Source organism: Planococcus citri, chromosome 4 (genome assembly GCF_950023065.1).
Source record: "Planococcus citri chromosome 4, ihPlaCitr1.1, whole genome shotgun sequence".
NCBI classification, from domain to species: domain Eukaryota; kingdom Metazoa; phylum Arthropoda; class Insecta; order Hemiptera; family Pseudococcidae; genus Planococcus; species Planococcus citri.
Window position 1 is genome coordinate 59,796,467 of NC_088680.1, and position 14,312 is coordinate 59,810,778.

The window sequence follows — 14,312 nt, forward strand, 5'->3', positions numbered from 1 at the left end:
CACCATTTTTTATTAACGAATTCAAAATCATAATAACGTATAAAATCGTATAACAAGTTCAGCTTTTTGAAGCAGAAAAATCTAAAGTTATACAGACTTATCAATAACGTTATTTAACAGAAACTAAAACTAAACCTAGCTAATAAATTAAAAATAAAAATATTCATTAGCTAGTAATAACATTTTACCGGTAATTTACCGCGCATCGCTCATCACGCCTAAAGTTCTAGATTAGGGAAGTATACGCATACGCCATTTTGGTTCGACACAACGGATGTAAACAACATTAGAACGTATGTACGCATACAATCTTACGTGTAAAAAATGCAATTTTTTCGATTGTTCGCGGGTTCGGGTGAATTTTTAAGTAGTTTCCAGCTAAAGACAATGAAATTTCCTATCGATTGATGTTAAATTTTTGTTATTTCGCGCAAAATTGACGATTTTCTGAATACTTATATTATCCGATTTTTTCATACTATATGTGTCAACTTTAAACTAAAAATACTCGAAATCTTCAGTGAACACACAGGTATTTTAATATAGCAAAATGTTCGTAATTTCTTCGTCTTTAAAATGAGTGTTTATCGAAAGCTCTACATGCAACCGTTCAAAAGTTGTAGAAGTTTAAAGTTGCGAAAACAATGCAAAAACCAACCGCGGATGGTAAGTATTGAACTTTGAATTAGAATTACTCAAAATTTTCAACGAACACATAGGTATATTAATACAGCAAAACGTTCGTTATTTTATCCTTTTTAAAATGGGTCTTTACCGAAAGCTCTACCTTCTACCGTTCAAAAATTCTTGAAGATCAAAGTTGCGGAAAGTGTTCAAATTGTGTTATCACTGTTATCAGTCACTTAGTGTTGATTGTAGAACATTTTCCGCAACTTTGATCTTCAAGAATTTTTGAACGGTAGAAGGTAGAGCTTTCGGTAAAGACCCATTTTAAAAAGGATAAAATAACGAACGTTTTGCTGTATTAATATACCTATGTGTTCGTTGAAAATTTTGAGTAATTCTAATTCAAAGTTCAATACTTACCATCCGCGGTTGGTTTTTGCATTGTTTTCGCAACTTTAAACTTCTACAACTTTTGAACGGTTGCATGTAGAGCTTTCGATAAACACTCATTTTAAAGACGAAGAAATTACGAACATTTTGCTATATTAAAATACCTGTGTGTTCACTGAAGATTTCGAGTATTTTTAGTTTAAAGTTGACACATATAGTATGAAAAAATCGGATAATATAAGTATTCAGAAAATCGTCAATTTTGCGCGAAATAACAAAAATTTAACATCAATCGATAGGAAATTTCATTGTCTTTAGCTGGAAACTACTTAAAAATTCACCCGAACCCGCGAACAATCGAAAAAATTGCATTTTTTACACGTAAGATTGTATGCGTACATACGTTCTAATGTTGTTTACATCCGTTGTGTCGAACCAAAATGGCGTATGCGTATACTTCCCTAATCTAGAACTTTAATCACGCCTCCAAATTGGATTTTTTAATAACCAGAAAAAAGACAATTTTTTCATCGTAGCGTTCAGAGGCAACACTGATAATTCGAGGTGAACGAGCGTACTACAAGCGAACAAAGTTTTCGCCACAAAACGTAAACAACAATTTCTAAAACTCAAAGTTTGAACTAAAATCGCGATAAAAACTCTAATTAGGTGAAATAGATTAATTAAAATACAATTTAAATAATAAAAACGTTTAAAACGGTTAAAAATACATCGAATAAAATACAAAACATATTACGTGCAGTGTACCGCGTATCTACGCGAGGTACGTATACTCCAGCAAAATTCGCCACAAAATTTCAAACAGGATAGCGATAATTAAAACAGGTAAAAATGCACACAAAATAAATAAAATAATTAAATATAATTAAAACAATGGAGACCTAAACACTGGAGAAGAGATTAAGACGAACACAAAAAATTTTACATCCATTCAACGACCAAGTACAACGAAAAATTCACGAAATTGACTATGGAAAACACCAACCCTAACGACTACCGAATAAAAATGTGCTGAAAACACTCGACCAGAGGTTTTCCAGCTAAGGGTTTGGTGAACCCATCAGCCAAATTCAATTTTCCAGCGATTTTGATAATATTGATCTCTCTTTTACTCCAAGCATCTCTAGTATTGTGATAACATAAATCGATATGACGAGTTTTCGAACTTTCAGGTGTTCGCGCCATGCCTTCAGCGGCTGTAGAATCGCAGAATAACGGAGTAGGAGGCAAAATGAACCCCAGAACACGAAATAAATTTCTCATCGCTCGAATCTCACATACCGCATTGGACAAGGCTACGTACTCTGACTCTCCCGAAGATACAGCTACACACTTCTGTTTTTTCGCTCGCCATACAATCGGACACCCATACAATAATAAAATGATACCAGACGTAGATTTGCGGTCTGACGAATCACCAGCCAAATCAGCGTCGACGAAAGCGGTAAGAAACCTTGGTTCACTCGGATTAAAATTAAGTTTGAAGTTCAAGGTACCTTTCAGAAAGGTGAAAATTCTGTTACAGGCTTGAAGTAATTTAACCGAAGGTTTCGTTTGATATCTCGAGACAAAATTTACTGCAAAAGCAATGTCGGGACGAGTCCAGGACGCGATATATAGTAGACAACCGATCATGGAACGTATCTGAAACTCCAATCCAAAATCAACATTTGCTTTCTGAAAGCTCAAATCATCCATAGGCGATGCCGTTACGTTTGCAGACTCCAGACCGAATCGTACCAGCAATGACTCAATGTAGTCATTCTGATCAATGGTGAACCCATTCTCGGTACGTATAAACGTAACACCAAGGTATTTTGACACTTGACCGAGGTCTTTTATTTCAAAATTTTTATTCAACAGATTTACAACCTCCTCAATCAATTCATCGTCAAATCCGGATATCCACAGATCATCCACATATACAGCCAGTACACAACGAAGTGAATTTCCCTCAAAAACAAACAACGTAGCATCAAACACCGTTACGCGCAGGCCAATTTTAGTAAGTATCCGAGCAAGCTCATTATACCACGTGACAGGTGAGATGCGTAGCCCGTAAAGAGCTCTTAACAGTCGCCAGACTGGATTCTTCAACCTGCCACGATATCGAAAACCCTTCGGCAAACGTACATACACTTCGTACTCTATTTTTCCATACAGGAACGCGCCCTTAATATCAACGTGCCGGACTTGCCAGCCATACTTCGCCGCAAGAGTAAGAAGCGCTTTGATGGTATCTGCGCGAACAACTGGAGAAAACACATCGAAATTTTCAAATACACGCCCTTCCTGATACCCTAGAACGACCAATCAAGCCTTGAATGTATCGGCATCTTTCTTTCGGTAAACCCACTTCGTACCTAGTAATTTTTTATTTTTAGGCGCCTCAACTAATTCATAAGTATCCATTCTTTCCAGGTTAGAAAACTCTTCATTCATGGCGATTTTCCACTTCTCTTTATCTTCACACGTAATCGCTTCTTCATACGACAAATTATTTTCACCGAGAGCCAAGAATGCAGTTTCCACCGGTACGAGCTCCTCTTCCTGGATATACGCATCTTCGGCAACAACCCAATTCACCAAGTCACCGTACTTGACGGATTCGTCAATTTTTACGTGCGTGAAAACGTCGGTGGTATCATCTTCTACGTTCAACAACTTGAAACCTGTCTCTGTATAGCCGACCACTACGTACGTTGCCTTCCGGCATCTCTCATCAATTTTCTTTCTCTGCTCCGGATGGATGAATACTCTCGCTAGACTACCGAAGGTACGAACGTACTTGTAATTTATCTTTTTATTTCTCCACAACGTATACGGAGTACGTTTATCATCCAAAGCACGCGTCGGAAAATTGTTAAGAAGATAATTTGCCGCCTCCACTGCAAAATTCCAATGTTTGTGAGGCATACGCGCCTCAAATAATAAGGCCCGCGTCTTGTCCATGAGAGTACGGTTGAACCTCTCAACTTTTCCGTTGTGCGGGTGTAACAGCAGCCACTTCTATTTATGAAATAAATAGACGACGAACTTCAGGAACAAATAAATAATATATTCAAAAGGAAACAAATAATATTAAATCATACAAAATCGCATCAATTAGCCATTAACAAGGAACACGCAAATAATACAGTACGTACAGTACAACGAACATCAAGCAAGTGCGGTGAGTCGAGTAAACGCGAGACGCACGTAGTAGGCTTAAGGCCTGGTTTACACAGAGCAAGTAAACGAATAATCCTAAGTGGTAGGGAGCGCAGCCTAGCGGCCACCAACACTCCCTCCCTGCGCTCGATAGCGCTTAAACAACGTATTTACAGCTTAAACAATAAATTCAGGTAACAAAAAAAAAAACGTACAAATAAATCACAAAATTCATCTTCGGGTAACAATGGCAATACAAAAACGAAATCAGGAAACAAACAAAAAAAATCGGGCAAAAACAAATCAGTCTCTCGGATACGCTTGTTCTAGAAGCGGGTGATTTCCCAAAGGTCGGTCCGGAGGATTATCTTTATCGGAGTCGGATTCGGCGCTCGATATGTAATCTTCGCAAACGCCTTCATCGAACTCTGCGGCGGCTTTCTTATGCGCCTTGTTGCGCTTTTTCGCTGCTTTCGCCCTATGGCGTTTCTGTTCGGCGATTGTCATCCGTTCTACGCGCAAGATATCGTACGTCCTTTGCGGGATTTCTTTCAGCGTCAGGTTATGAACTCGGGACAAACGTAGCATAAACTCTAACGCGCTTAAAACCAAGTCTAAATCTCCAGGATCTGTGGACAATCATTAGAAAACAAAACACAAAACACATTTCTTCATTAGTAAAAGAAGTCGGGCGAATAATTGAATCAGGTATTTCAGGCAGGCAAGATCGGGAAAAACTCATACTACACTCAACAATCTGTCTCTCAGCTTCTGAAACGCTTCTCTCGGTAACGCTTTAGTCAGGATATCGGCGTCTTGTTCGGCGGATTCTACCCATTCAAGTTTCACTTTATTCTTAATCACGTAATCGAGAATTGTGTGAACTTTAATATCAGTCAGGTGTTTCAGCTTCGGAGATCCAGGTTTATTCGTGCATTTCAGGGATGCTGTGTTGTCTCCATAAATTAGAATCGGGTCAAGACGTTTTCCAGTAGCTCTCCTTACGGTTTCGTTAACTCCCACGCTTTCGAGGAGACACGAATTAATAGCTACGTACTCAGCTTCGCATGTCGAATTCGCTACAGTACCTTGTCTCTTGCTGGACCAAGTCACTAAATCTCCATTCAGACGAACTAAAACTCCGGCTGTTGACTTCTTCGTGTCGTCACAGTCACCAAAACTGGCGTCAGAGTGTCCAACAATTCCTTTCTGGGTTCCAGTGTATTTTAGGCCAAGTCGGGTAGTGCCTTTCAGGTATCGGAAAATCTGTTTTACAGCTTGCCAATCAGCTTGAGTCGGGTTACACTGTTTTCGGCTTAACCAATTTATTGCGAACATAATATCAGGTCGGGTGGCATTTCCTAAGTATAGCAAACTTCCAATTGCTTCTCGGTACGGAAACGGGGCTCCATCAAATTTGGTTTGATTTAGACGATTCATTCGTCTGCGTTCTCTCTTGTTGTACTTCTTTCTCTTCTTTTTCTCGGGTACTTTTTCGGGTTTCTTTGATTTCGGGCACATCGGGATTTGCGTTGAATTGCAATCTTGCATGTTGAAACGCTTCAAAATTTCTTGACAATAATCGGATTGATCAAGCGTTAAAATTCGGTTCTTTCTATCTCTCTTTACATTCAGGCCTAAGAACTTAGTCGGTTCTCCCATATCTTTCATCTTAAAAATCCGTTTCAATTTCTTGATATATCGGTTCAGTATTTTCAGGTCATTTCCGGCAAAAATCATGTCATCGACGTAAATAATCAGGAAACCTTGGAACTTTCCATTACGAATCCAAAACAAGCAAGGGTCGTTCACATCAGCTTCAAAGCCAAGCTTTTTCAATTCTTCTGCGAACTTTTTATTCCAACAACGAGGGCTCTGTTTCAAGCCATATAACGACTTCTTTAACCTCAAAACGTACTCCTTCTTTTCTTCAGCTGTTGGTTTCATACATTCGGGTATTTCCATATACGTTTCTTCCTCTAATTCTCCGTTCAAAAACGCTGTAGTTACGTCAAGTTGTCGAGCTTCTAAATTCAGTTTGTTGATGATTGAGAAACCTGTTCTCACAGTTGTTATTCGGGAAACTGGTGCGTAGATCTTGGAAATCGCCATATTTTGGGTGTCTTTGAATCCTCGGGCGACAAGTCGGGCTTTGTACTTAACATTTCCTGTCGTGTCAATTTTTCGTTTGAAGACCATAGTTGAATCTACGACGGTGTGTACTTTATGTTTCGTGTTAGTCGGACGGCAAACTTTTTCCCAAACGCCGTTGTTTTTCATCGATTTTAATTCTTCATCAATGGCTCCTTGCCACTGAACTTTCTCGCTGGAATTCATCGCTTGTTTATATGTCATTGGATCTGCAATCATGGACGTCATTAACGCAAAAGTATTCAGGTCCTTATTCGAATCAGTCACATCATAGTACTCTTTTAATCGGGCAAATTCAGCATCGAAATGTTCCTTTATTGACACATCTTTTTCCACTTCTTGAGCATTCAGGGCTGTTAATTCGATTTCTTGTTCAATCCATTCGGTTTCTGTTTCGGAATCAGAGTCGGAATCAGAATCAGAGTTCGGTTCTCTATCAGGTTTACACAAGATGGATATCTTAATATCGGTTTGGGTTCCAAACTCTCGGGTTTCAGGTTTATCGGATGGCTCGTACGGATCAGTTTGCGTATCTCTGCTAGCTGTAGTTAACAGTTTATCAACAATCGTTGGCAACGGAGTTGTTCGTGGTTTATCTTCGGGTTTTCGGTAGATTTCTTCAAAATCTTTCAGCCACTCAGCTTCCGGTACTACTGGACCATACTCCTCCGAAAGACCTTGAATGTCTCTGTAGTTTTTGAACTCAACGCATTTTACGTGCGTAGATCTTATTATCTTATTGGACTGCGGTAGTAGGACTTTGTAACCAGTTGCGGTGTATCCAACAAGAACTCCAATTACAGCTCGTTGATCACATTTCTTCAAATTCGGGTCGTTTCGATGAACATACGCAATACAGCCATATCTTCTCAGGTACTGGGCTCGGAGTTGAATATCAGGAAAAATCATACGAATCGGGAGTTGATTTTTAATTCGGGAATGAGGTGTTCGGTTGTATATTTTTATAGCTGTTGCAAGGGCTGTATCCCAGTGATGCTGTGGTACTCCGGAATCAAGTAGCATGACTCGTACTTTGTTCATAATCGTTTGATTGAATCTTTCAGCTGTTCCATTGTGTTGAGGTGTATTCGGTTCCGTGTATTCAATACGAATTCCTCTATTCTCACAGATTTCCTTAAACACGTTGCTGGTATATTCACCTCTATTATCACATCGTAATGTTGCAACTCGGGATTTTCCTCTGGTGTACGTATTTACCAAATTCAGGAATTGTAAAAAACAATCTGGGACGTCTGATTTAAACTGCATCGTATACGCGATTGCAAAACGACTGGCATCATCTATTAACGTAACAATCCAGCGACGATTCTGGTACAATGTAGGTGGGTTCAATGGTCCCATGACGTCAGAATGAATTCGGTCGAAGATTGTGTGCGCTTTTATACGAACTGTCTTGAATGATGACAACTTCATGTTTGCTAAAACACAAACTTCACACGCACGAATCTGTTGACGATTGAATTTCACATTCGTCAGAACTGGATGTGTTTTCTTCAGCTTCACTAATCGGGAATAACTCATGTGTACAAGTCGGTAATGCCATCTCATGCCTGGGCTATTCTTGAAGTCGACATAATTCATTGGCTGCTTCACGGTGGTGAGATTTTCAGGTTCTGGTGGTTTTTCGCTGTTTAAATCGGGTATTTCTCGGCCAAGTGTTATGTCGTCAATAGCCTCAGGTATAAAGGTAAATGGTAGACGATTCTCACCTTCGTCAGGGGTGGGCTCCCTCCTACTGGGAGAACCCTCCCTCCGTTTCGAACTACCTTTATCGTTGGTTTTCTCTTTCTTCTTCGGAATTTTACTCGGTTTTATTTTCTTCTTTTTCTTCACCTTTTGCGGTTCGGGTATCTTAGGTGTATTCGGTGAAGATGATTCGGGGTTGTCAATCTTCCTTTTCTTGACTGTTTCCGCGGCATTTGCGCTGCTACAGGTAGGTGCCGTCGGTGAGCGGTGTCGTTTACGTGATTTCTTCTCTACAGTAGTACTCAGTGCTTTTTCACATTCAGCCGTGGTCATACGAAATTCCCAATACAGCTTATGATACGTTCCAGTCAGAACAGTTCGGTTCAAAATCGGGTCAGTAATCCTTGCGCCTTTGTTGTTTAGAAAAATATCATATCCTAGGTCCGCGAACTTCCTCAAAGAGAGTAAATTCTCAGACAGTCCAGGAACGGACATTACGTCACTCAGATATAACTCAGAACTACAAGAATCACTCGTACCCAAAATCATACCTCTCTTATCAGACTTTAACAAAGCACTCGGGTCTCCATTCGCTCCTTTAATCGGTATCACACTCTCATACGCTTGGGTCAAGTAATCGGGGTTGTTGACGAAATGGGAAGTGGCTCCAGTATCACCTATAAAAGTGATTTTCTTACCTCCTTCCACTTGTCTGCAAACAGCAATCGCTTGCTCCAACTCTTCGGTTTGCGAGAATATAAACGCTGTCTCTTCTAAACTCAGGACGGAGATTCCATCGTCAGCTCCTTCAGATCCGGGTTGAATAATTTTGGCGTCTAAAATTTCACGTTGCGCCGTTAAAACGGGTATGTTTTCCGTCATCGTCTTTTGAACGTACGTGAACAATACACTGCGGTAATTCGCTCGGGAACGACGAATGGGTTGAGCGTCCGCGTTGTACGCCTCCTGCGTCCAGTCTTCTTCACTCGGGATTTCCACAGTCTGTCTCAGGTTCGCGTGTAACTGGGGTGGTGTAGTCGGGCGCGGCGGATCAACTGGGTTTCCCAACGCGTTAACGTGAGGCGTTGTTGATGAGACAACGTTCTGCGTTGTGGAACTCGGGGCAGATGTCGTAACAGACGGTGTGGACGTCGTGATGTCGATTTCTTCGATTCGTCAGTCGGCGTCGGCGGCCGTATAAATGTGCCTGACGTCCTCGGCATAGGTTTAAAACCATTCGGATGAATCGGGAAACTCCGGTTCGGAAAGGGCGGCGTAATTCGGCGCGGTCGTGTACTTTTCCTAAATTCAGGTCCGGTTTTCGGTTGCGAATCAGTCTTAGTCGGTATTTTCGCCTCAGCTTTTGGGTTGAACGTATTGTCAGCGAATTTCTTTAATGGTGTTTTTCCGGCATCAGGTTTAGGCTCGGGAAATTTCTTCGTTGATGTCTGTACAAACGGTTCGTCATCTTTCAATTCGGCTTTAGTCGGTTGCCGTTTTTCCGGTGTTGTTTTCGTGCTCGAGCCGCTGGTGTGACTAGTTGGGGGCGGTACGGGAGGGTGGTTCAAAATAACCGGCCCTAAAGCGTCCATCAGCGGAATCGGGATCGGGTTGTTAGACGGAAATAATGGAACAATTTCACGCGTGGCTTCCTCTTCAACGTTTAACATCTGAACGCGCAAATCCAGACTCTTTTTCAGGCACATGAGCCAATGTTCAAGCTGATGAATTTTATTGTGAACTTCAGCGATTGCCGTTGGGCTCATTTCGTTCACTGGCAACTTCGGGAATTCAATCAGGAGAAAATCCATATACAGATCACTCGCGCTGGTCTCCATCGGTTCAGGTTTGTTCAGGCTCAGAGCTTGTAACGCTTGTTCGGGTGGCGTCACTTCCGTCGCTGGCGCTCGCTGATGAGTGATTTTTACGTCATCTGGGTTACGATTCGGCGATCTCCGGTTGTCGCGATGATCTTCATGACGGTGATCGCTTCTGTCTGGTGAAAATCGGGAGCGTCGGTTATTAGAATCGTAGTCGCGATTACGATGTCGTGAACGGTCATCGTGATATCGGGAAGTTTCATCGTGGTATTGAGCACGACGATTCGATGATTGGTTGTAATTCGGGTAATCAGGCATAGCGTCGCGCTTCTTCTTTAAGCCAACCATCTGTCCAGCTGAGATCATACCAGCGCGATATAAACCCAACAGATCATCCGGCATCTCGAACTCTGTAAAATAAATACATGTTATTTCTTATTTTCGGGTGTAGGTTTAGGCTCTTTCTTCGGGATTGGTTTCTTCGGGTCTTTATTTCCTTGATAGCCTTTTCCCTTTTTCCTCCAATTCGACTTCGGTGGCTTTCGTCTGTCCGTCTGCCAGTTTTTCTTGGAATTATAGCCCCTATCATTACGATAGTTTCTATTGTTCCGCGAATACTGGTTCGGGCGACGGTCTCGGTAGTTATTTCTCGGGCGGAATTTTGGATTTCGGGGGCGGAAGGGTCTACGGTTACTTCGGTGTTGTTGTTTACCTGAGCGATAATCCCTGTATTCGTTCGGGCAATCCTTGCTTCGGTGACCCCACTCTCCGCATTTGAAGCATCTCGGGCCTTTGTCCCAGTCGGGGCATTCCCAAACATAATGATACTGACTGCTACAATTGTAGCAATTATGCGGCGGCGGTCGGGGTACGTGAGCAGCATTCGGTGGCGGAGGCGGTAGGGGATTCGGGTTTCGGTGGTACGCTAAGTTCGCCTCTTCCGGCTTCCGGTACTTCTCGGATTCTTCCTGCAACAATAGAATTTTCAGGTCAGGTATGGACGGTTGATTTGCGCCTCGGGCTTTTAAAATTGTCTTAACGTTCGGGTAAATATTTTCAGTCGCCTCAACTAAACGGTCGTAGACATCGGATTCAGGTATATCAGTTTTGGTTTGCATTTTGTAATCAAGCAACAACTCGTCCAACCGGTTGAAGAAATCGTCCAACTGTTCACCCCTTACGAGAGTGAGTTTGTTGAACTCAGACTTTACCGATGAACGACTTACGTTGCGCTCCGTTCGCCTTATTTCGAAAAGTTTTTCGATAACTTTTTCAACTGGTGAAATCATGGTTACTCGGGGAAGGTAGTGGGGGTCCAGCCTGTGCAATACAATATTCATTAGCTGTTCTTCTTCGATCTTCGCAGCTTTCTTTTCAGTTTTCCGGTTATGTATGTCGATCTGATAGATCTTCGCATCCATCTCCAGCATCTTATACCACGTATCAATTCGGGTTGATTTAGTTAGCATTGTACGTGACTCGTGTTGACTTCGAAGCATATTCGGGTTAAATGAATGTCGTTTCTTCTTTTTCTTGGATTTAGTCTTTTTCTTCTCCTTTGATTTCTCCTTCGTCTTTTCTTTCTGTTTCGGCGGTTCGGGAGGTGAGTCAGAAGGGGAGGAGTGGTTGCTAGTTCCACCCGCTCCGCTCCCTCCTTTGTCATTATCGCTTTCGTCGTCGGAGCTCGAATCAGAATCTGAATCAGAATCCGAGTTGGAGCTATCATCTTTCTCTTCGTCTTCTTCCTCATCCGAGCTATCTGAACTCTCTTCTGAGTTCGACTTCTCAGTCTTTTCATTTCCGCTGACTTCATTATCACTGGCGTCGCTAACGGATGGTTTCGGAGTTGGAGCTCTTTTCTTCAAAATTCGGGGTTCAGGTATTGATTCGGGTTCAGCTTTTCGTTTCAGATTATTCAGCATCGTCGCAGCTTGTTGTCCCAAAACACTCAGGCTAGTCAAACGTCCAAGTAAGTCTTCTTTTTCCAAATTCGTAGCGTTATCGGGAACGTTGATTATTGAACGTAATTCGGGAGTAACTTCAACGTATTCAGGTTGGTGAGTCGGTGCAGGTTAACTAGTCGATTCAGGTTGCTGCATCGAGGCGCTCGGTTCATTCAGGTTGCTAATCGTTTCTATATTTAACGAGCAGTTCGACGGTTGCTGGGATGCTGTATTTGCTTCGGAAGTTTTATCAGATGATTTCTTCTTCTTCTTTTTCTTTTTCTTCGTTGGTTCGTTTTGCACAGGCTGAGTAATGGGGGGTGGAGGGGCGGTGTTCGTACTTGTACTTGAATCAGGTTTAGACTTAGGTGTTTTACTTTTCTTTTTGGATTTAGATTTCGAATCAGGCTCAGTAACGCTTTTCTTTTTAGACTTAGACTCGGGTTTAGAATCGGGTTTAGAACTTACTTTACGCTGTTTACGGTTTGCAGCTTCCTTTCGACGATTGCTTTCTTCTTCTCGTTCCTGAATACCCAATAAAACATATACGTAAGTTCAAAGTTTTGATTTTCAACACAAACCAAAACAAAACAAATCAGGGTTGATGTTCATGCTTCGTAACTCACTCGGTCTTTACGCTGTTGACGTTCAATCCTCGCGTTAGATTCAGCTATCCGGCGGCGTTCGGCTTCGATATCATAATCACCGGAACTGGACCGGCGTTTCCTCCGAGAATCATCTCTGGAATCCGAACGAGATCTCTTCGAGCTGCGAGAACTAGAGTGATATTCACGATCATCTCTTCTTCTGTCTTCATCACGACGGCGGTCATCTCGACGATGGTCATCTTGGTAGCGGTCACCCTGCATGAACAATCACAAGTTTTTGGGCTTAGAATCAGGTAGACGAGATCGGGTGTTTTGTGCTTCAGAAATAGCGTAAACTAGAAGCTTATAACAAAACAACTTGCAACTTTCAACCGGAAACACTCCTTGTCAAAAGTTGAGTCTAATAAGCTGCGATTCAGTTAACCAGATCACACTTCTCAGTTAACTTTCACGTAGCAAATTAGCCTGAAAAGTTAAGTAAACGCTCAGTTTCGGAAAAACTTAGTTTCTTACCGCTGAGAATGTTCATCGTACGTTACAAGTGCTTTAAGTCGAAGAAAAATCGGGCATGTGCTTAGTGCGACTTGTATCCAGATCAACAAAATTAAGAAAGCTAACACTTTTAAAGCAATAAAGTTAATCGGGTAGTTATACTAAAGCTTAAAATCGGGAAGTGAAACGCACTAGTAACTAAAATCAGGCACATGTAGCTCTCGAACGTACGATGGAACTTTCGTCTACAAAACTTTGACACGCGTGTGTAAAGTACAAGTTCACATCTTTGAAATCGGGTAAACGAGCTTTTATCCAAAATAGATTTGTAAACACCATAAGCTGACCATGATGAGACTTAGCTTGGACGAACGATTACGAACTGCGTTTTCCACTACGTAAAAATACATCAACTTAAGTACTTTGGCTGGAACTCTTTTTCATTTATTCGGGAGCGGCATTAGGTAATCGGGACCGCTTAAACGTGGGCTTTTCGAACTCTTTTAAATCGGGTAATCCATTTAGTACTTGGAAATGGTCGTTTTATGGACCGGAACTCTTTTATAACGCCATGAGTCATCCCATAGCTAAAGTTAGCGTCCTTTTCACCACGCGTTGCGTCATCTTTCACATTCGGCAGCCATTACGTAGAATCATTGATAAAATCGGGAAAAACGCATTTTACATGTACTCAGGCAGTCGTAAAGTTCGTCACAAGCATAGAATCTGGTTAATTACAAGCACTTAATAGCTAATTAATGAAATGCGAGGTATTTCAGAGTACCAGCAACATGTGCCGGCCGCTCACAAAACCCATCGCTCTGCTTACCATAACAGCAGCCACTTCTATTTATGAAATAAATAGACGACGAACTTCAGGAACAAATAAATAATATATTCAAAAGGAAACAAATAATATTAAATCATACAAAATCGCATCAATTAGCCATTAACAAGGAACACGCAAATAATACAGTACGTACAGTACAACGAACATCAAGCAAGTGCGGTGAGTCGAGTAAACGCGAGACGCACGTAGTAGGCTTAAGGCCTGGTTTACACAGAGCAAGTAAACGAATAATCCTAAGCGGTAGGGAGCGCAGCCTAGCGGCCACCAACACGGGTGAACATAAGGTTCAGCCCGCTCCAACGTAATACCCTTTTCCTTACAAAGTCGAGCAAACATCCCTTTAACGTATTCTAACGCGTTATCGCAACGAATAAAAGCGACCTTTGAATTCTGAATAACTTCTACCTTTTTCAGATAATCCTCAAGACAGAAACCAACCTCGGACCGATTTTTCATGATGTAAGAAACGTTAAAGTGGCTGTGGTCATCTAAAAATTCAACACGTACGAATCATTTTCCACTGAAATGGGCAGTGGCCCAATAACGTCGGTAT

At 41.7% G+C, this 14,312-nt stretch overlaps 1 protein-coding gene and 1 long non-coding RNA gene across 2 annotated transcripts; one reads left to right on the forward strand and one right to left on the reverse strand.

The window, feature by feature from the left end:
- The first annotated feature begins 2,568 nt into the window (after positions 1-2,568).
- On the forward strand, positions 2,569-4,377 carry LOC135842235 (uncharacterized). Its single transcript, XR_010558093.1, has 3 exons — positions 2,569-2,827; positions 2,902-3,384; positions 3,460-4,377. It is a non-coding gene; the product is annotated as an uncharacterized LOC135842235 (long non-coding RNA).
- Positions 4,378-9,053: 4,676 nt separating this feature from the next.
- On the reverse strand, positions 9,054-12,277 carry LOC135842233 (uncharacterized). The gene is made up of 2 exons (XM_065359585.1): positions 10,579-12,277; positions 9,054-10,276 (listed from the first exon to the last, which is right to left on the reverse strand). Exons 1-2 carry the CDS (start codon positions 11,786-11,788, stop codon positions 9,054-9,056), a joined length of 2,433 nt encoding a protein of 810 aa, XP_065215657.1. The 5' UTR covers positions 11,789-12,277.
- Between the last annotated feature and the right edge of the window lie 2,035 nt (positions 12,278-14,312).